Genomic DNA, 22,776 nt, shown 5'->3' with positions numbered 1-22,776 from the left:
TGATGCTGCTCTCTATCCAGTTACCTTACACTAGATTGAAGGTCTACCTCGGTTGCTAATCACATAGATGTTGAGGATCAACAATTGTAAGGGTAAGGGTTGAAGTGACTCTTCTTTGTGGCATTCCAACCGCTTTGTAGAAGCTCAAACCTCGACATAAGCGATGTGAAACATGATGTTGCATCTCTTTCAACTTGTCTTCAAGGATACCTGTTTGGGGTCCTTGAAACTTTAAAACTTGGAAGTCGTGGTCCCTTAAGCCTTGGGACTCAAGGTTTTGGGATTTGAGCCCCTATGTAGAAAAAGCATATAGTCCCTCTCATAGACCATATGGAGACCTTTTTCTTGGACTTACTTGGGCTTTGAATAGAAGAGTTTGGTGCTTGAAAATTGTAGTTCTTGAGATAAAATGAGGATGTTTAGGTATGTGTGAATCTTGTTGTGGGGTGTTTCATTACCTTGACCCACCACTCATCCCATCCTTGTAGCATTATTAAGAACTCTAAGGTGCGATCCCCATATGTTCCCCCCCCTCCCCAAAAAAAACCCTTCCTATATGTACTTACTTATGTACTGCTCGTTACGCCTCTCCATAGGAGTTTTAGCCTTGCCAACAACCCAGCTTAGTCCACCAACTCCTCTTGGAGACCCTTGAACAATTGACGTTTGTCCACCATAAAAGGTTTTAATTATAGAAGCCATATCTCCACAAAACTTAGCGATTAAAATTTCAATAATTATTTAATTAGTGGTAAAAAATCACCGCAGAGACAGACAGTTCAATTGGCGCGACATCACAGCGTCAAAGAGGGGGGTAGAGAGAGTTCAATTGGCACACTACCTAGGCGACATCGCAGAATTCCGTCAAGCGTCTTTGTGAGACCATCACATCATTTGCTACCGCTGCGTTATCACGTCATTTGCTACCGCTGCGATCTCTCCTCCTGCGTGTCGTCTTACTGTGGATGGTAATCTGCGATTCCGTCTGCTTATGGCGCTCAATGACAAGGCCTCCGTTACGAAAGAGCAGAATGACAGGCACCGCAAGGTATGGACACCATCGAGACCCTCTCGATCCGCAGTTTGATCAGGATCGCGATGGTACAAATGATAATCCTCGCTCACTATCTTGCTAGGGTTAGAGTCTCTGTCTTCTCTGCAGGTTTGCGTTAGGTCAGCCTTTGCACTTGTTGTTTTCTGCTGCGTAAAGCTTGCTTTCCTCTGACGCATGGTGCAGACAAAACCCTAACTACGAGAAGAAGAGTAATACGACGACGAGTACCTTCTCCTTCTTTCTTGAAAAAATGAGTTGAAAAGTAGGTTCATCTGCTGTTTGAAGGAGGGGAACCCTAACGCCTGCTTCGTCTTGATAACAGGAGTTGAGAAAATTAGGTCAACCTTTACTTTTCTTTGATGCATGATACAGAGGAAACCTCATAATCATGGCCTCTTTTTTTGAGGTCAAATCTTAGTCTGCTGTGCTTCTTGTTGTGAACAAATGATCATTTGCCTTGCTGATTTTTTGCATTTTCTGCGTTATCCAGGTCTTGGAAGGGCTTATGAAGCTGCCGGAAAACAGAGAGTGTGCCGATTGCAGTAGCAAGTACGCTATTTTTCTAGCTAGCCATAGATGGTTTCCTTATCTTTGGTTACATGTTTCAAAGAGGTCTTTTTGTGTCTTCTTAAAACCTGCAAAAACCTTATATTTCATGACTGTTGGAGAAACTTTTGTAATATGAATGTTTACCACAAAATTTGATTGCATTCATGCTATTAAGCATTTAGCTGTCTCCTTTGATTCATGAAAAGTGCATAGGCTACGTGTTGTGTGTCATATTGCCATGTGCTCTAGTTTTACAAAAGAATGAGACATCCATCGGCTTTTGGCATTTGGTCCGGTGAGGCACTACTAGAGAGAGAGAGAGGGAGAGACAAGATGACAACTAGCACAAGATAATCAGCGTGATTAATACAAGAGTTAGTTGGAGATTAATGGGAGCACAATTAGTCGTGGGAAGCATATTTGTATATGTTAGTTTGGTCCCTTTACAAGGTGTGTGCATATGTTGCCACTACACATGCCACATGTCAAGGCATGATGCCTAGCGCCTATAAGAGGTGTCTGACAAAGTGCCAAACAATGAATGAGAATTGAAGTTCACAAATACAGGATGCACAGAAACTGAAGGAAGATCATATACACCAAAAGGTGGTTACAAAGTTGGAGTAGGCAGCATGAGGCACACCGTAGGTGCAGCCAAGATCCTAGAATATTTAGAAAATGAGATGATACGATTGAGGGCAGAGCCCATGCTTATATAGCATCTAGAGAGCCCAATCGGCCAGCATAAAGCAGGAAGATTGGAGCATAAAATGGAACATGCCAAAAAAAGGTGCCAAAAATGTGGAAAAAATCCCAAAAAATATGGGAAAATTTCCTAGGTTGGGGGAGGTCCTCCAGATGTGCAGAAACAGTGGGGAAGCACCCAGAATAGTGGAGATGACCCCTCAAACACCTCCTCCACTGAAGAGAACCGATACCGGCGCGTGGAAGTAAGTGATTCAAAGTTGGTCTGGAAAGCGCCTTGGTAAGGATGTCCGCCACATTGTCCCTTGTAGGACAGTACTCTAGTGTTAAGGTACCCAGGGCTAAGTAGTCACGAACCATATGATAATAAACAGCAATGTGCTTGGACTTCGAGTGGAAGATCGGGTTCCGTGCAAGAGCCATGGCACTCTGACTGTCGGAGTAGACAACGGTAGGCATCGAAGGAGAGACATGAAGATGATCAAGCAGTTGATGAAGCCATAGAAGCTCTTTGACTGTTTCAAAGTAAGTACGATACTTTGCTTTTGTTGAAGAACTGACAACTGTGGGATGCTCCTTCGTTTGCCAAGAAATGAGTCCGGTACTGAGTAAGCATGGTTGTCACGGTACGAAAATACGATACCGTACGGGAATTTTTGGTACGATATGAAATTTTCGGATACCGTACGATAAAATATGGTTTTTATTTTTTACACTTACAACCTATGGAGCTTCAACCTTGAATGTGAGGGAAGGTTGGGAGGGGAGGAGTCTACAGTGCTTGAGGAACCAGAACATGGATATGTGTCTCTCCCAGTTGGATCTCCCGATTGTCTCCAAAAAAGAACCTGGATGGGTAATGCAATACCAAAGGTCTCCCAGTGTAGCGTTTATGACTAAGGGACCGTCCTTGCACAAATACGAGCAGTGCATCTAGGGTGATAGGTTTAGGGACTCCTCTCTAGATCAAAATGGCCATGTCCAAATCTTCTCCCTCGTACATAACTTGAGAATCTAACTGTCTAGCCTACCTATACCAGGGATCTCCAAGTGATGTAGCAAGATTCTCTCATCCTACCAATCAAGTGTACACTACCAGTCTACCTCGCTAGATTTTTTAGGTCTCTCAACAACCCCATATGGAACATCGAGTGGACACGAAAGTTGCGAAGTATTGCGAGCATTTGGGATCTTTGTTAAGTAGGGTTTCTATAATTTTTTAAAGCATTTGGATTTTTTTTTTCAAGGATTTTTTTTGGGGGGGGGGGGGAGAAACTCGTACCGTATGATATCGTACGGTACGAACCCATTCGTACCTATACGAGAAACAACTATGCGAGTAAGTAACAGTAGCCCATAGTGGAACTCAGGGTATCTGGATCACTTGCCGAGTCAGAATTTGAATATCCAACCAAATCAAGACTAGAGCCATATGAAATCCCATGTGTCATGGTGTCCTGTATATATTTGAGGACACGAACAATAACCTACCAATGAGAAGTATGTGGTGCTTTAGAGGAACTGACTTAGGACACTAACGTTGTAAGCAAGATCAGGCCTAGTAATGGTGAGATGAATAAGTGGGCCGACAAGCTCTCTGTACTGAGTAGGATCATGATAGGGTGCAGAGTCATCGTTTTTACTTAATTTTTGATTTGGGTCCATGGGCAAGATAAAGAGCAACAGTCCTTTCTAAAACCTCTCCAAAATTTGAGAAGCGTACTTTTGTTGAGACAGTGGTATACCTGGCGGGTGGGCGCAAAAGTCTCCGAGAAGTCCTCACCTTCCTTTTGGGCATAGCCCTTAGCCACCAAGCGGGCTTTATATTTGTTGAGTGAACCATTGGCAAGAAACTTCACTTTATAAGTCCATTTGATGCCAATGACCTTCCTATGAGAAGGGCGGGGAACAAGTTTCCATGTGTAATTTTTGTTAATGGCATCCGTTTCCGCCTCCATCGCAAGCCGCCACACACTCAGGAATTTGTAAGGCCTCCTCTGGTGTAGAAGGCTCCGCATGATGCATCAAGGAAGTCATCAATGCAAAATTAACTGTAAGCATGCCAACACTCTGAGTTTGTAATTGGGCAGATCTCCTCAATCTGGATGGAGTAATCCTAGATTGATAAATGGTTGGAGAAGGGACTTAAGAATCCTGCAATAGAGATTGAAGCCACCGCGGAGGGAGAGAGATACTTGGCAGAGGTGGAGGAGAGGTAAGAACCAATGGTGAGGGTGGAACCAAGGAAGGAGTTGATGAAGCTGCTGGTGATTCCGGGGGTTTAGAAGTCTCCAGGGTTTCATCAAAGCGCACGTCCCACGATAATATAACTCTCTCTTTGTTGGGATCCCAAAGCCAGAACCGAAAGGCTTTTTGAGCAGACCTATGACTGCCGTCACACATGGAGGAGCCGGATATTTTTTCTTATTAGTGGATGATTTTTCCAAGAAGGTCTGGGTCTTTTTTCTGTCCCAGAAATCTCAGAAATTTACAAAGTTCAAAGACTGGGTTGCTATGGTGGAGGCCGACACTAGCCTCAAAGTCGTCAAAGTGTGCTCCGACAATGGTGGTGAGTTTACTTCACGAGCATTCATTGTTTTTTGTACTTCCCATGGCATACAGAGGCAGTTTTCTACTCCCCACACTCCTCAGCAAAACAGGGTAGTAGAACGAAAGAACAGGAGACAAGAAGCTCCAGCGAAGAGATGGAAAGATTGTCACGTGCATCCCGCACTTGGATGCCACATATATATATCTGAACAAGAAGGTGCAGGACCTGGAGGGAAAACTGGTCACATGTGAGCCCAGTCCAGGACAAGTCAGCTAGGGTTTCACTCCGTGCGTCTGAGGTTAGGTGTGCATTGTCCTGCACGTGAATATTTTCACATTCTTTCCTCAAATTTTCCAAAATAAAATATCATGGAAATCCCTCTTTTAGCATAAAATAATTATGCACATCTACTAATCCATTTTTATCTAAATGAATTATATTCATAATTCTCATAAATTGAATGAATCTAGAAAATTTGTGCATAACCTTTTTTATTTTTCAGGCAAATGAATAATGCTCAAAACTCCACTTTTAGTATAAAATTTATTATGCATAAATTCATTCTCTAATGATATAAATTTTTTCATAGCTTCCCCTCATTTTCTATGAAATGATAATGCTCGAAATTTCACTTTTAATATAAAAATTATTTATTCATAAATGTCATTTTCTAATGATAAAGATTTTACCATAACTTTCCCATATTTTCTAATATATGAGAATGCTTAAAATTTCACTTTTAGCATAAAAATTAATTATGCATAAAATTCATTTTCTAATGATAAAAATTCTACCATAGTTTCCTCGCATTTTCTATGAAATGATAATACTCAATGTTCCTCTTTTAGCATAAAATTTAATTTATTAATAAACCTTTATTTTCTAATGATAAAATTTTGCCATAACTTCCTTACATTTTTTATGAATTGAATGTTCAAAATTACACTTTTAACATAAGAATTAGTTTATGTATAAACCTAAGCTTAAACATAAACATTACTTTGCGTATGGCTTGTCAATCCCATTGTTTCAAAGATTTGATCCAAATCATGGAGTTTTGGGCATGGATGGAATTACCCCTCCATCTAGTAAGAGGAGCAAAAAGTGGTGACTCGAATATCAAAAGAGGTAGAGAAAAAGATAGCCAGAGTCCTTGAGTTGAATGTAGTACTAATAGAAGAGACATGTGTTACACCAAACGAGCATGTCAAATTTTGTCTTCTCATAGAAGGGTACTATGAAGTTCATATCAAAGCAGAGCCTTACTGCACTTGCCCTGATTTTCAAAAGAGAGAAGAGAGTAAGAAACATTTTCTTATGTATTTCATCTATTTACGTGTTCTTGGACTACATCAACACCAACACAAGGTCTAAAGGACCTTAGATATAGGGTCAAATGACTCTAAGGTCCCGTCACCCTTTATGGGTGTGTGGTGCACATGGGATAGGAGGGCTCTGCGGGGGCACGGCCTCGTTGGCCATCGTCGCATGTGTGTGTTGCACTTTTGCTTCCAATGTCTTGTGTATAAGCTGTAGGGCTATAGGCCATGGTCAAGCCATTGAGCCAGCCTAAGCGTGGCCATGACTCTGAGCCAAGCCGCTGCAGCCATGGCCAAGCCTCTGAGCCTAAGCTTGTTGTTGAGCGTGTGAGCAAGGTCATCATTGTAAGCTGCAGCCTCTGTCGTGTTTTGTGTAGGGACCCGCGTTCAACGTCAGGGAGGGTGTTGGTGGTGACGTCGTTCTCTGGCTGCCACGTGTAAAGGTCTAAAAGACCTTAGATATAGGGTCAAATGATCCTAAGGCTCCCTCATCCCTCCACCACCCTTTACGGGGGTGTGGTGCGCATGGGATCGGAGGGCTCTAAGGGGGCGTGGCCTCATTGGCCATCGTTGCATGTGCGTGCTACGGTTCCGCTTCCAACAGCTCCCACTTCACAAATCCTCCCTTTTGAACAAGAATCTAAAAATTTCTAGCACAAAAGGCTTTGATTTCGCCCCAAAACTGATGTATACAAGAAAGACTAAAAATTCATGTACCTCTGTATGCAAGATGCTGTGTCGGCTGGAAATGTTGGTTGAGCATTCGCAGAGGAGCAAGGATACTAGGCGGCGGCAGAGATCTCTGCACTAGTGCTGCCAGTGTCACAAGCACCCTGCATTGGAGTGCTATGTGACGCACTAGTTCTACATCACTGCAACACTCATTAGTAGGATTTACCTTTTTAGGACCCACTTGGAGAATTCATCAGATAAGGCATGTAGAAGTCAAATCCATAGCATAGGTCTTGGAGTAGTTGCATGTCCTTTACCCACTGGCATCCGTCGGCCAGCACTAAAGGCCTACTGGCATCTGTTGGCCAGCATATGGGAAATAACAATAGAAGTCGAGTAGGTGCAGTTAGCCAGCCATGAGCAATAAGATTGGCCAAACATCACAATGGGTAATTGGTGTTCGAAATTGGGGGCCAATTCCCGGGAGGTCACCCATCCCAGTAGTGTTCATGCCACTACGCGCTTAACCTCCACCACTCTAATCCCTTCCAAGCCACTGTTCATGCCACTACGCGCTTAACCTTCACCACTCTAATCCCTTCCAAGCCACTAAGCATGCCACTACGCGCTTAACCTCCACCACTCTAATCCCTTCCAAGCCACGTAGTGGCATGAACACTACTGGGATGGGTGACCTCCTGAGAGTTGGCCCCCAATTTCCAACAATTGGGACCCAGTACTGTCGACTACTATCATCTCTCTCTCTCTTCTCTTCTCTCAAAGTGGAATTGCACAAGCTCACGGGTATAAAGAAGGCTTTGTTGCGGGTTACAATGATCAATCTATTGCATGCGACAGCCAGAGAGTTGTGCGGTGGTGGTGCACTATCAACTAGTGCCACCTAGAATGGCGGTGGAAATGGGCCGCGGTGGGTGGGAGTAGGCTCTGGATGGGCGGCGGCTCGCTCTAAAACGATGGCAAGCGGCATAACTGGCAGTATAGCTGGTGGTCCTAGCTTTGATCATAATTGTTGGTCCCAGCTGAGAGTCGTGGGAAGCATATTTGTATTATGTTATTTTGGTCCTTTTTATAGGAGAGGTCTCCTTTACAAGGTGTGTGCATATCGTGCCACCTCACATGCCATGTAAGCCCAGTGGGGCATGTAGTGATAGATTCAACCATGTATCCAAGAGGTAAAGATAGAGAGAGGGGAGAGAAAGAAGGGTATAGGGATCTTGCACAGTACACCACACTGAGCAGGAAACAGGCCCCGCTTTCTTTCAGAAATTTATTCAGGAACAATCCACGGGCTCTTCCAAGCCAAGACCAATATGATCAATGAAAACAATATCAAACAAATCTGTCGATGTAGGAATCTGGGTCGAAGTCGGTGTTGAGGCACAAGATCTCTGATGCCGAGCACACCATGAGGATGACCCACAAGAGTCTCTCACCAGGCATGTATGGACAACATAAAATAGAGATTGTAGTTGGAGTGAGTTGTGCTCTCCCCCTCTTGCATTGCGTTGCTGCTGGTGCCCTCCCCCCCTTGGCGCTTGTACCCCCCCCCCTCGCGTTTTGCACCTGTGCTCGTTCCCCTGTCCTACCCCCCCCCCCCCTCTCCTCCCCTTCGCATTTCTTCTTGCACCCACCCCCCCCCCCTCCATTCGCCGCCTATGACCCCCCCCCCATTCCCTTCCTTTCTGCGCCCGCCCCCCTCCCTTCGCCGCCTGTGACCCCCCCCCATTCCCTTCCTTTCTGTGCCCGTCCCCCCCTCCCTTCGCCGCCTGTGACCCCCCCCCCCCCCGCCTTTCCTTCTTGCACCTACCCCCCTTCCCTTCACTGCTTGTGACCCCCCCTCCCCCCCCCCCCCCCCCTCGGGGGGCAAGTTTCTACCGGCCCCTTTCTCCCTTTGCCCATTTTTGTCTTTTTTCTTTTTCTAGCTCCCCCCCCATAAATATCCTTGGGGCCACTTATGGTTTTTAAAACCTTCCTAGGGGCCACCCAAGGTTATAAACCTTATGAACTTTAATCCCTTGGTCCCCCTTCACACTTGGGGTTGTCCACACATGGGTTAATAAACCTTAGCCCCAAGTATGAATCTTTAAAATATTTATCCTGCTCACCGACCACCATGCTCACACTTATGTTGCACCCATTTCACAGGGTCATGACATACCCTCCCCTTGAAAAATGGCAAGCGTCCTCGATTGCAATCTGGTGATACAGCAAGACATCGAAAGCGGAACCACATTGATAACAAAGGCTACCCAATACAGTAAGATATCAGCCATGTGATCCAACTAAAAGTGAAATGTACAATATGGCAAGATCAGCGTCCCAATCTCTCGTCTCCCCCTCCCCTTCGCTCTCTAGTCCTTCCGCTTCCCCTTCTTCGTCTCATCCTTTTTCCTTCGGTAGCGCCCTTAGGTTGTGGGCAATTCTTTATTTTCGGCAAGTTTCGGCCTCTTTTGGTCTTCGCCCCTAGGAGGACTCCATGGCAGCCGCTCTGTCTCCCCCAACCGAGGCCACCGTTACGTGCCTTTCGTTTTTTGAAGCGGACTTGCAGCTTCTCGCTACGACTGTCGCATCCCTTGAGGCCTCCACTCTGGTATGCAAGATTGTCGGTAGCCGCTCCGCGCGTGGCCAACTCAAAGATCTTCTTTAGGCTAGCCTCCTAGGTGCGCCTGCAAAGATCGCAAATATTCATCCTTTGGAGCGCGGCTACTACCAAGTTGAGTTCGACTCATGAGTGGTGTCTGATCTTGTCGTGCAGCTGAGCCCCGTGGCACTACGTGTACGGCCCAGGCCTTCTTTGCATGGTGGCAGCACGGCTTCGACCCGGCAACCGACCCATTAGCTGGAGTTACAAGCTTTCCCGTGACTATGTTTTCCAAGCCTCATGAAGGAATACCTTCCTCTTCTCCCGGTGATTGGTGGTGCCATTGGGAGAGTGATGGAATCCCCCCCAACCGTTGCCTCGGCCCTTGCATGAGCAGTCGGGATTCCATCTCTCTACATTTGTGTTGCCACGTTGGATTTTGTGCCTCACATGATATCTATTCCCAGCCTTCTGGGCGACCCCAGTATGCAGTGAGTGGAGTACTCCGGCCTTCCAGGCCAATGCTTCATTTGCAGACAGATGGGTCATCTGGCCAAAGCTTGCCCTCAACGTCAGACTGCCCTCGGTGGTCCCCCCCTCGCTTCCCGCTCAGATCTGCACTAGGGGCCGAGGGAGGAGCAGGTTCCTAGGCAACAGAGCACTAGGTACCGACCATGGATGATCCTCCAGCTGGAGAATGGCGGACAGTCGGCCCCCGCCCGGGTGGCCAGTCGAGCACCAGAGCTGAGCATCGCCGTCGTGCGCCAGGCTGGAAGCATGCAGGAGGTTTCGGTTCTGTCAGAGAACTGTTATGAGGACTTATCTCACCACCCGCCCGCAAACGGCGGGCCCCGTCCAGTCATGGAGAGCCTCCTCCCCCCCCCTCCCCGATTTGGCGGGTGATTCCTCATTGTGACTTCTCTTCCGGCCCTTAGTGCCCAGTGGGGCTGGTTGACTCAACCCTCTCTCCGTTGAACCTACCCCAACATCCTTCCTCTGCAATGGATGCCTCTCAGCAGCGTGCCTCTCCAGCCTCTCCGCCTCCCCGCTCCCCCTCGCCACCCCCCCCACCTCCTCCCCCCCCCCCTCCCCCACCCTCGCCTCCGACTCTGTCCACAGTCGCTCCATCTGTCCCTTCCTCTTCTTCCATGCCCACCATCCACCCCCCCTGCGCCTCTCCAGAGCATTTCTGTCGGCCCCTGGAGCCCCTCATCTAGTGAGGAGACAGCCGGTGAGTTCTGTTCGTCGCCTGATTTATCGTTTCGCAAAGCCGGTGGAGATGACCATTGCAGCCTCACCGGTGAGGGCTCTCCCACCGGAGCCTCCAGGTGGGTCCCCCGGGATCTTGGGGCAGCCCGTGGATTATAGTTTCTTTCGATGTCTTCCGATGGAAGGGAGAGACAGGTTTGAGGAGACTGTAGCCCCTATTCGGATATGTGTGGTCTTTCACCACTTCAGACCCTCTACGCCAGAGAATGGCACGATGATCTTCTCTTTCCCCTTGAGTGCGACCCCGGGGACAATGGGATCTAGAGTCGGTGGCTGCTACCATTCAGGGCCGGGCAGTTGAGCTATCGCAGCATCTTCAGGATCTCCACATCACCGACGTTCTTACCCATCTATGGTCTCTGGCCATGATGGAGCTTGGTGGATCAGCCCACAGAGACGAGGAAGGGGAGATGGTGACCTCTAGCTTGGAGGTGCTGCTTTTTGTGTTCATGCATCTCTCTTATCGCAGTACCCCTCCCCCCTTCTTATGGGGCAGTACCCCTCCCCCCTTCTTATGGGTATCTTCATTGTAATCAATGGAGCATTGAGTATGCATACTCTCGTGCTCGGACAGAGTGGCAGTACATGGAGGGTACGATCCACACCCACTTGGCGCAACTTTGCACCAGGACGGATTGTGACTATTCCCTGTCTAAACCCACGCCCAAGACTCTTCGAGTGGAGGGCAGTTTCGATAGTTCCGCCTCACAGAGAGATTGATATGAGGATTGTCTCATGGAACATTCAGGGTTTAGAGGGGCCTCAATGCTTTTAGAGACGAGGTGTCCTTAGAGGAGAGCTTCAGCGAGCTATGGTTGGGGGACCTATCGACATTCTTTTCCTCTAGGAGCATCACCTTGCTGAGGGGCGCACCCGCCTCTACGGGAAGATTTTACCTGGCAGGAGTCATACTTTTTGGTCTCCATCTTTCGGCCTTTCAGGGATGTAGGGAGGAGTGTCTCTCTCAGTCAGTGAGTAGCTTTTGTCGTCTGTGATAGGTTTAGGAGTCACAGTTCTAGGACGTGCTCAGTGGGTTACCATTCTGATTGGTGAGAATAGTGTTGGCTTCCTCAACATTTATGTCCCGAATGCTGCTGTGGGACCCGGGTAGAGTTATCTTTTGGAGCACTGTGTGACAGGCCTTGCCCTAGGCTGATTTTTGGTGCATGGGTGGTGACTTCAATATGATACAAGCAGCAGAGGACAGACTTGGAGGTGGCATGGCCAGAGTCTCTGGTGTGGAGTACTCTGCTTGGGAGGAGATGATACTGATTCTTAGGGACAGGACCCTTGGCATCTCCTAGAGTTTGGGCGTAGTCCTGGGAGTCTTAGCTTCTCTGGATCGGATAGGTGGAGCATTGATAGAGGCGGTGATCCCATTTGGCATTACAAACCACATGTGTGGTTGTTCCCCCCCCTCTCCCTCTGTATGAGATAGCCTTCTCCTCACAGAGCGGCCAGCTGTAGGAGAAGCATCTCTTCCCCTTTGATCATTTGTTTCCTGCCCTTATATGAGGCGAGTTTGTATCTAGCCCGTCGTGGTTGTACTTAGCCCTTTGTGGCTGCTTTTTCTTTAACTAATTGAAGGATCTTTTTTCTGAGGAAAAAAAAAAGAGTCTCTCACCAGGCTAGTACCAATGTCCAAAATATGAATCAAATCCCAAACCTCAAAGATGTGCAAGGGAACTCAATACCCAATCTGTAGGAAAATCCTCAAGAAGCTTCTCGAAAAAGTAACACCATGGTGGTGGATATATGAGTCTGATAGCCAATTTCCTTTTTTGAGGATCTGGAGGAAATGCTAGCAGGGTTGGTGGCTATAGGCGGCGGTGCTCAGAGGATGAGGATGAGGATGATGATGAGGTTGTTGATGATGATCTCCTTGCTCTTCACCCACTTGATGCCAAGAGAGAGGCTCAAAGTGTCTTTTTATACTTGGGGAGGGCCTTGCTTTTTGCCAAAAGCAATACTTTAAGCTTTGCTTTTCTCTTTTTGCTTCAATATTTTAATAATAATAAAATATTGCTTATCTTTTACCAAAGTTCTTGATTTATTGCCTTTCTAGCTTCAAGGCCTTGCTTTTTGGCCCTAGAGTTGCTTTTTGAAAAAGCGGCTTTTAGCTTTTTGATACAGCTCAGTCTCCTCTTTCCAATGGTGCCCTTGTCTCACGGGCAACTCAGTTTGACTTTTTGCTTTTTTTGCTTTTTTTCCAAGATTGGTGCTTTTTCTGAAGCCAACTTCATGATCTGTGTTCCCATGCTTTCATCAACCTATCCATGTGTCCGTGCATGTGTTCCATCATGTGAAAAGAGCTAGGAGGGCCAAATAGTTACATGCCACATGTCAAGGCATGATGCCAATTCTCCGTAAGAGGTGTCACCTTTACACATCATTGCTTACATAAGATTCTTGTAAGGGACTCTTCCAACTTCCCACACATAAATGAACCTACACACGAGCAATTGTTCACACACACTAGCTTATTTAAGCCCTAGTCCACACACAAACAAGTGCTAGTTTACACAACCACCTAGCACCCTTTTTATTTACTAACCCATTACACATTTTAACTACCGTGAATGTGAATATTCCCAATAGTTACATGGTAGCCTTGCCAATGCAGTTGTTTCGCAATAGTTGTTGAGATTCATAGTTCAAATTGTGCCAACCCAATGCCTATTTGGTCAAGAGGGCCAATATGGAATGATAGCCTTTGTGTTTGATATACATATCTCATTTCTCCATAGCTGAGATCCCATGAAGGGTCCATTTTCAAATTTGTTGTTGAATACAATGGTTATGATTGTGGCTATATATGGGTCGAAAATCTTGTGGAAATTGAATGGACGAGGAAGGGTTATACGTATTAGTGGGGATGTTGTCGTATCTAGTCCATACTATGCATGATGGAGTTGATGGTTTATTGTCTTGTGGATGACTACCGTGAGGTTATAAAATGCACTCTCTTATAAGGTGAATTTGGGTATGTTCCTGGATTCATCTACGTGTATATATACTTATTAGTGGGTTGTAAATATATATTTTGTGGGTATTCTAAGTAGTCAAAGAATTATGAGGCGTCACACAACTCATCTCTTAATGAGAGTAAATTTTCGTGGGTTTTGCTGCCTTCTCAGATCTATATAATTTGAAGCGTGTAAATGCAGTGGTTGAGAGTGTCGCTGAAAGAAGCAAAAAGTGTAGGCTTAGCTATTTATGATCTTTTTGGATTAAACTTTGATGCATGCAATTTTCTTTTACAGGGGGCCAAGATGGGCAAGTGTAAACCTGGGAATATTTGTTTGCATCCAATGCTCTGGAATTCATCGTAGCCTTGGTGTTCATATATCAAAGGTGCCTCTTTGAGTAGTTTTGTATTGCACTCTTTATTTTTTGAAGTTTTCAATCAACATCACATCCATTGATCTTACTTTTGAAAGTTTTGCTCATATGTGGGGTTAAGAATTAGGATTGCTTTGTTTTGCATCCTCAAATGTATGTAACGAATGATGCATTCTGCATTTAGATTACATTGCAAGGTGTTACACAGTTTTGGAATGGATTTTTGCCCTCCGCTTCTCATGCTACCATGTGGTAGTCTTTTATCCCACATAGTGGGTTGATATAGGGCAAATTCCCCATGGTCTCCCCTCATCCCCCACTTTTATGGTGGTTCATGGGATCTTTGGGTGAGGGGGGACCTAGCCGGTTGTTGGCCTTCGTCCGTGTGCTGCACCTCCACTCTGCACGTGGTACTCTGCGATTCCATGTTCTTTCATGGTATTAGAGCACACATTAGCGCTTCTCTTGGCACTAATTCTAGGCTATTTTCAATACCGGAGGCTTGTTGGTTCTCTTATTTATTTGGCTTACACCAAGTCTGACATTTCTTAAGTGTCAGTGTTGTTAGTCAGTTTTCTTCTGCTCCTTGACACTCTCATTGGCAGGCCGCTCTGAGGGTTCTCCGATACTTATCCGGTACCTTGGACTAAGGTCTCAAGGAGGCACTGAGCTTGTTGGATACTCTGATGCTGATTGGGCAGGTGATCGGGATACTCGACGAACTTCTGGTTATTGTTTCACTCTTGGTTCCGGTCTTATTTCTTGGAGATCCAAGAAACACAATACATTTTCATTATCTTCTACTAAGACTAAGTACCGTGCTTATTTGGATACTTTCTGTGAGCTGTTATGGGTGTTCTAGATGTTGAGCAATCTTGATGTACTCTGTTTTTAAGCATAGTGATGGCTTTCTGACCGTTCAGAGAGCGAACTTAGGGTTACCCTGGAGGGCCGATTTCAGCTATTTTATAGCTTGGTGTTAGATTTTATCAACATTGACTTGGCGAGGCTCGATGGGATTGCCTACCTGCTCAATTAGGCGGAGGTTTCAATGACAAAATACCTAATTGAGCAGTGGACAACCGATTCCTTTTCTTTGTATGGAAGAGGGCCCAAGTGCTTCAATTCCTCTCGCAAGGACACGAGCTACAATCCTGTGATAGGACTCGAATGGCGAGGGATTTCTGTCATAATTCATGCAACAAAAGAAGTTGAACCCCTTTTTAGAAATAACTTATAAGTATACTACAAGTGGACTCTTATGCAAGATTCAAGAACCAAGAGTCAAGACTCACCAAGTGAGGGGTGCTGATGCCATATTTCTCCCACCATGACACTGGCTGTAGCTGTGTCTCCCGCATTTTGGCCGTCACTGAACCAAATTTAAAGCTACTATTTCGGAAAATAAGTAGCTCATCCTCATATTAGCTGGCCGACACCCTTTGTTCCATCACCGACCAGCAGCATAGATATTATGTAAGCAGCCTGTAGTCCCCTTGCATAAATCACATCATTCATCAAGTATTCAGCAAAGCAGTTAAGAGAACATGTGTGCTTTAGTTCCCTTGGGTTCTTGGAACATTCAAATAGCCTTAAGCACTCCGTGCTTCAGTCCAAGTTAGCTTAGAAGATCCTCTCATATTCAGCCAGCGTATGTGCATATCCTCAATAGTTCTAGATTTGCATAAGTGGCTTCATAGAGTCTTCTATAGTGCTATTGGTTCAGCATATGGTTTAGCCTGCGTTCGGTCTTCCTCGTCCTTGCATTTGGCAATCCACAGTCATCATTCACATCATTGTATAGAGTTCTCCAAAGCACTACAAACAAATACTCCTGCTTGCAAGGGAGGGCCCTTCAATGGGTAATTGGGCTCCCTTGTTACCTGGAGTCGACTGGATGTTGTATGCTTCTGCACTTTACTGAATTACGTGAATATTTTGTGTGGTACTGAGGCACATGCATTTATATGGCCTCCTACTGCTGGTCGGCTGCCTGAGAAGGCTGTTGGCCTACTGAATTTTTCCACGACTGCATTAAATGCACAGTCGGCTGTTTTATTGTTGTCGGCTGCTGTTAATGCCCTGTCGACTGCTGCAGGGCTGGTCGGCTGTTGGTCGACTGGATACACACATAAAGCTCCAAAATATCTAACAATATGCTTGGCAGAATCACAATAAAAGCACTGTCCAGCAGCCACCTTGGCATGACGTTCTTCAGGGGTGAACCAAGCAATGACTAGACAGAGAGAGAAGAGAGAGAGAAACTATGTTTGCAGTATGATACAAAAAGATGTCTTTGAATGTACAACTTCTGTCGCCTTGGGCCTTCCAAAATGGATTGACTTCTGACCTAATGGATTGATTGCCCCCATGTGGGGATCGGATGATCTAATGATTGAACTAAGCTTGCTATTTATAGGCTCATGGCCTGCCCCTTCACATACCCAATTGCTACCGGCCAGTAGAGGACAAGCCACATCTTCATTAAATAACTTGGCCGATTGGGTACACAGTAAATTAGGGATTATGTCACGATTGTGAGTAACTCTCTTAATCTCTCCCTAATTACTCCTTAATGCCTAATTAATTGTAAAGACACTTGTGATGGGTCACACCCTTGCACATAGGTCACTATCAAAGGACATGCCTGTTCATTAAAGACACACTCCTAAGTCCTAAGGACATAACCATTGATTCAAGAGCCACACCCCTTCACAGGGATGTGCCTCTTTAGTTGTACCTTTTCGGCCTCTATTTAAGAAAGGCCCCCCTCTCAATGCAATCACTCAAGTCTTTTCTTGCAGTATTTGTCTTATGTTCATTAATTAAGTCTTAATCATGTTAATAAAGCAATAAAAGCTTTACAATGGTATCAGAGTAAACTTTTTTTGCCCTGTGACATGCCCAAACCCTAACCCTAACCCTAAAATCAGCCCTAATCCTAACCCTAAAATCAGGCAGCCCAAACCCTAAAATTGGGTGTAGCAAGTATTGAATGGAAGAGCAGGAGAGAATGCCCCACCAAATTCAGTCCCAAACTCCCAAGTTTTGCTGATTAATGTTGGGCCAGCCCTTTGCAGAAAACTCTTGAACAGAGGCAAGACAGTATGCAACCCCTCAATACGGAGGCTTACCTCTTCAGCCGGCACCCTTTCATGGACAAGCACCCCTCCATGGAGTAGTCGCATCCCTTCGTGGAGTTTCCCCAGCCGGCTGCCTGTTGAGAAGCGCACGTTGATTTGCTTTTTTTTATTATTAAAAAAACAAACACACATAATACCCACTCTCAAAGGTGGGGTCTAAGGTTCTAAGTGCCACGCATTCAAGCAAAAAAAAAACAAAAGAAAAAAAACACCTTTACAGGCTCCCTCACGAACCGGCGCCAGTTGCCACATATTCGTGCAGTTTTCAGCCTTCGCCCCTCCACACGATTTCAACGTGTGCCAGAGCCTGTAGCCGCCTCCCTTCTCCACGGCTTCAGCCTCTTGGACGTGTGTTTTGGACCAGCCGCTTCCCGTTGCAGATTTACGTATGATTGCTGGCCACCATCTCCTTGGTGCTTCTCCTACAATAACAATATTATTTATGGCAATCTTCTTCAGGTTTGATTTTTCCATTTTCTTGGGCATTAAAATCTCACATAATGTGGAGCATTAGAATATCGAAAACCCGTCACTTCATTCTTTTGCGTGCTCTCCACTCATCAGGGGCCAATATCACTTTTCATGGGTTTAAGAGCACCCTACGTGGACACACATTACCCTCTTCTCCAATGGCTTATGGCAGAGGAAACCTATGAATTCAGTTATTTACAGGATACACCCTCACAGTCCATAGTGCCCTCTCCTACCCGTGTTTCTCCACCGGTCTCTGTCCCTGTTCCAGTGAGTGTGTCCCCCTCTTTACAGCTCACTCATTATTGTGTTCAGATAGCCACACCGACTTCTTACCTCAGAGAGTTCGATGTGTGGGTGATTTGTGTTTGTACTTCTGCACACGATTTGGATCATTACTGTTTTATACTCAGGCGTCATCCTTATCTTGGTGCTATCCTTCCCGAGTGTAGCATCATTTTTCATGAATATTGCACCTATTCTGAGAACGTTTATCCATCTCCGTTCACGGTGCGCCCTTCTACACCAGATTATACACCTTTGACACCAGCAACTGCCCCTACCCTTGTACCTTCTTCTCCAGTAGCAGACTCTCATGCAAGCCCAGTCCCAGAGGATCGCCCTCATTATACTGGATGGTCCATAGCTGCTTCACCAGCATGTAGCCTCTCCTCACGGGATTTACAAATGCCGCACCCTCCAGTCAATGGTTCTTACTAGAGCCCATCGACGTCATCAGAGCAAAAACTCCCAGAGCCTTGTCACCCTGCAGCCTCTACATCAGCATCTTCTCTCATGGTTGAACCTGTTGACACACCGGCTCCTCCAGAATGGCATTAAGCTTTGCAGCAACTTCAGCAGCAGTTCCAAGAGCAACTCTAGGAGTCCATGGCATCCTTGGCTTCTTAGATCCAGCAGCTCCACACGGATCGCCACTCCCATATGAGTTCCATACCAGTAGCAGATGTTTCAGCAACAGTACCAGCAGCGAACACATCATTCCTTTCGAGGTAGAAAGCAACAACCTTAAAACTCTATATCGTCTTTTACAAGCCAGTAAAACAAAGAAATTGGAAACTAAATCCCCTGAATCTTATGGTGGTCAGTGCAATAAGCGCATCCTAGACCAATGGCTCTACGAACTGCAGTTATACTTTGAAACCATGACCCCTTTTGGTATTCCTCCTCAAAGACACTACTTTATTGTGGTGGCAACGACGACAGCACGCCGGCAAATCGGTTACAACGTGGGAAAAATTCGAGCGGGTCCTCCATAAGCAGTTCATACGCGCCAGTGCAGATTTCCAAGCCCATACGCGCTTATGCCATTTGGACCAAAATGGTTCCTTGGCCTCTTATATCTCCCAGTTCACCAACTTGATACTGGAGGTTGACTCCTTGTCCCCAGGGGCGGACGAACTCCATGCCTTCGTGGAAGGTCTTAATCCCACATTGCGTGCCGATGTTCAGAAATATAGTCCTGTCGATCTTGCCAATGCCATACGTTACGCTGAGCGCGTTTTGCAGACATTAATTCTCGAATTCGGCCTCTTCCAGTCGAGCTAATGCCTTTCAGAAAGCCAATAGGTCTCGTATGAACCAAGATAGTCAAAGAGAGTCTTCTGGCACTTCTACCTCCCGGTCTAATTCCCAATGGAATAATTCTCAACACCCTCGCCGATCAGAAGGATCGTCCTCTTTTCAATCCCAGCATCCTCAGTCCTTCCAACCACGCAGTTCGGATCGTGGACGGGACCAAGGATGTGACCAATCTCGCAATCCTCGTCCTTCCATTGTTCCTTCTGGACGGGATCAACAAAAGACAGGATTGTGCACAATTTGCAATGGACCTCATCGTTGGTTTGAGTGTCCCAAAAGACAAACCCATCGACAGAATTCTAATGTTGAACTCTCCACTTCCAAGGAGAAACCCCCAGTTGCTGACAAAGAAAAGTGTGCGATTAATCACCATGCTATTGCACATGCTTCAGTGATCACCGCTATTGCAACAGCTCAACCTGCCTCTTCACCGTTACCCCAACGGTCTACTCAAGTTTTGGTTCTTCAAGGTTCTATTTCCAATCACCCTATTCATGTGCTCATCGACAGTGGGTGTTCTCATAACTTTGTGGGAACCACCTTGATCCAGAGATTGAAGATTTAGACTCCTCAAAGTGCTGTTATTTATGAAGTAGAGCTTGTCGATGGTTCCACATCCTTGTGTAACACTGTCCAAACACCTCTCCTTTCGAATTCAGCACTATCGTGACAAATTGGATTTCCAAGTCATGTCTTTGGCACATTATGATATGATTCTTGGTCAAGAATGGTTGTATCAATATGATCCCCTGATCAGTTTTCGGAACCATTCCATACAATTTACTCAAAATGATACACTTGTGGCACTCGAAGGCATCAGAGACCAACCCTCGACACCAACCCTTTCAGATCTTCAAGCAAAATGGTGGGTCCGCAAGAGTGGTTGTTCCTTAGCACTTTTAATGGTCTATTCACCCAATGATCCTCCCGAGGACATGGATACGAAGATGATGTACCTCAAGCAACCTTTCTTTGCTCCATACTTGGATCTTTTCCCTCAGGAGCTTCCTGTGGTTCTCCCACCTCGGCGACCAGTTGACCATGCTATTGATCTCCTTCTTGGCAGTGCTCCACCTACTTGTGCTCCATATCGAGTTTCTTTTACGGAATCTCAAGAGATACAGCGACAACTTATTGAACTTTTGGAGAAAGGACATATTCGATCAAGCAAAAGCCCTTTTGGAGCTCCCTTTTTGGAACTCCTGTCATGGCTATTCCTGACACTACTCTCCCTTTGATGTTTATACGGATGCGTCTGATATTGCCACTGGTGCCATCTTGATGCAACAAGGACGTGCTATTGCATTTGACAGTCATAAGCACTCTGCGATTCAAGTAAGATACCTAGTATATGACAAGGAATTTTTGGCTATGATTCATGCCTATCGTACATGGAAACATTATCTCCTTGGTGCGGATTCAGTGGTGAAAACAAATCGTCATTCTTTGAAATACATCTTCACGCAGTTAGTTATGAATGCTAGGCAAGCACGTTGGGTCGAATTCTTAGCCAATTTTCATATGACAATTGAGTATGTTGTTGGTCTTACCAATGTGGTTGCAGATGTCCTCAGTCGTATGCCGCCAGCTTCGGTCCTGGCTATTTTTACAGTTGAAATGGATATACCTAAAAGTTTCAAGGATCGTTATTCAAAGGATCGTGATTTTGGAAATGCATTTTGAATTCTGAATTCTCATAATGCAACTCCTTTCAAATTGAAGATTTATGGAGCATATACATTAGTGGATGGTTTATTATATTATCAGGATCGTATTTGTGTATCTCATGATACTCATGTTCGAAGAGGCTTGGTGAAAGAACATCACGAGGTCACTTATGCTGCACACCCAGGCATCAACAAGACATATCATCTTTTGATGGCTACATACTATTGGCCTCAAATGAAGCAAGATGTTATTAAGTTTGTCACAACATGTCTTTCGTGCCAACGTATGAAAGCTAGCGAACAAGTTCCAGCTTGTCTTCTTCAATCACTTCTAGTTTCCAATGAACACTGGGAAAGTATTATTCTGGATTTTCACACTTCATTGCCACGTTCTTCTAAAGGCAATACACAGATTCTTGTGGTGGTTGACAGATTTTCTAAGATGGCACATTTTGTTCCGTGCAAGAAAGCAGCCCAGGCTTTGGATATTGCAATACTATTTATACAGTATATCTTCAAACTTCATGGGTTGCCAAAATCTATAGTTTTTGATCGAGATCCAAAATTTACAGGACATTTTTGGACTTCGATATTCAAGTCTCTTGGTACAAATTTACTTTTTAGCTCTGCTTATCATCCACAGACAGATGGACAAACGGAAGATTCTGAAAGAAATGCTGCGTCATTATGTTTAGTCTCGATTAGCTTCATGGGAAGAATATTCACCTTTGGTGGAATTTGCTTATAATAATTCTTATCATTTAGCTATTGGAATGACACCTTTTCAAGCAGCTTATGGCCATACTCCCCTTGTTCCTTCCAACTTTGTTCTTCAACATAAAGTGGCTTTAGCAGACCAACTCATTTAAGAGATTTAAGATATTCTGTTACAGATTAAGGATAAGATGGTCAGTGTACAAGATGAATATCAGCGCACAACTAATAAGCATCGTCGTCACATTGAATTTATATTGCCTCTCATCGATACAAGACAGTGAAATCAGTCTTTCCAAAGCTTCGTCCAAGATATTATGGACCCTTTCGTATTATTAATAAGAACTTGTCTCTCAGTTATAAGTTGGAATTACCGCCTTCTTGGGGTAGAATTCATCCAACTTTTCATATTTCTTGGCTCAAGAAGTTTGTGGACGATGATTTTTCAGTTTTAGATGTTTTGGATTATGTTCCAGAAATCGAAGATGAACACATACTCTTAATTCCAGAGACAATTCTTGATGTGAGACAGAAAGAAACATGACATAAGCTCACTACAAAATTTTTGGTTAAATGGAGAGATCTTGATGATTCTGACTCTACTTAGCAAAGTGATGAAGATTTACAGGAATATCCAGAACTTCTTCGGGAATTCTTTCAAAGACAACCATCTCTTCTTAGCCGGAGTCTTATTTTAAGTGGGAGGGAATGTCACGATTGTGACTAACTCTCTTAATCTCTCTCTAATTACTCCTTAATCTCTAATTAACTGTAAAGACACGTGTGAAGGGTCACACCTTTGCACATAGGTCACTATCAAAGGACATGCCTATTCATTAAAGACACACTCCTACGTCCTAAGGACGTAACCATTGATTCGAGAGCCACACCCTTTCACAGGGATGTGCCTCTTCAGTTGTACCTTTTCGGCCTCTATTTAAGAAAGGCTCCCGTCTCAATGCAATCACTCAGTCTTTTCCTGCAGTATTTGTCTTATGTTCATTAATTAAGTTTTAATCATGTTAATAAAGCTATAAAGCTTTACAGATTAGTCCATGTTTGTGCAAGTGACATCCCCTCCTGCTAAACTTGATCACGGGATTCCATTGGCCTTTGATT

General features: G+C 45.1%; 1 protein-coding gene across 7 annotated transcripts in view; it reads left to right on the top strand.

Annotated features, from left to right (window-relative positions):
• The first annotated feature begins 764 nt into the window (after positions 1 to 764).
• The window catches only part of LOC147641265 (ADP-ribosylation factor GTPase-activating protein AGD5-like), a 55,106-nt gene continuing 33,094 nt past the window's right edge, over positions 765 to 22,776 (top strand). Inside the window, exons 1-5 of one of the 7 annotated variants that reach the window (XM_086819838.1) lie at positions 774 to 1,048; positions 1,163 to 1,263; positions 1,377 to 1,460; positions 1,545 to 1,603; positions 13,985 to 14,075. In XM_086819838.1, coding sequence (XP_086675964.1) covers positions 1,443 to 1,460; positions 1,545 to 1,603; positions 13,985 to 14,075 — 168 coding nt within the window. In that variant the 5' untranslated portion in view covers positions 774 to 1,048; positions 1,163 to 1,263; positions 1,377 to 1,442. Of the gene's footprint in view, positions 1,049 to 1,084; positions 1,461 to 1,544; positions 1,604 to 13,984; positions 14,076 to 22,776 lie in introns of those variants that run through there. The other 6 variants (XM_086819846.1, XM_086819831.1, XM_086819827.1 and 3 more) reach the window with 6 other exon arrangements.

The sequence above is a fragment of the Cibotium barometz genome, chromosome 2 (assembly GCF_041138505.1).
Source record: "Cibotium barometz isolate CiBa-2024 chromosome 2, ASM4113850v1, whole genome shotgun sequence".
NCBI lineage: Eukaryota > Viridiplantae > Streptophyta > Polypodiopsida > Cyatheales > Cibotiaceae > Cibotium > Cibotium barometz.
Note: the sequence above shows the minus strand (reverse complement) of the source record. Positions and strands in the feature narration are given on the sequence as shown.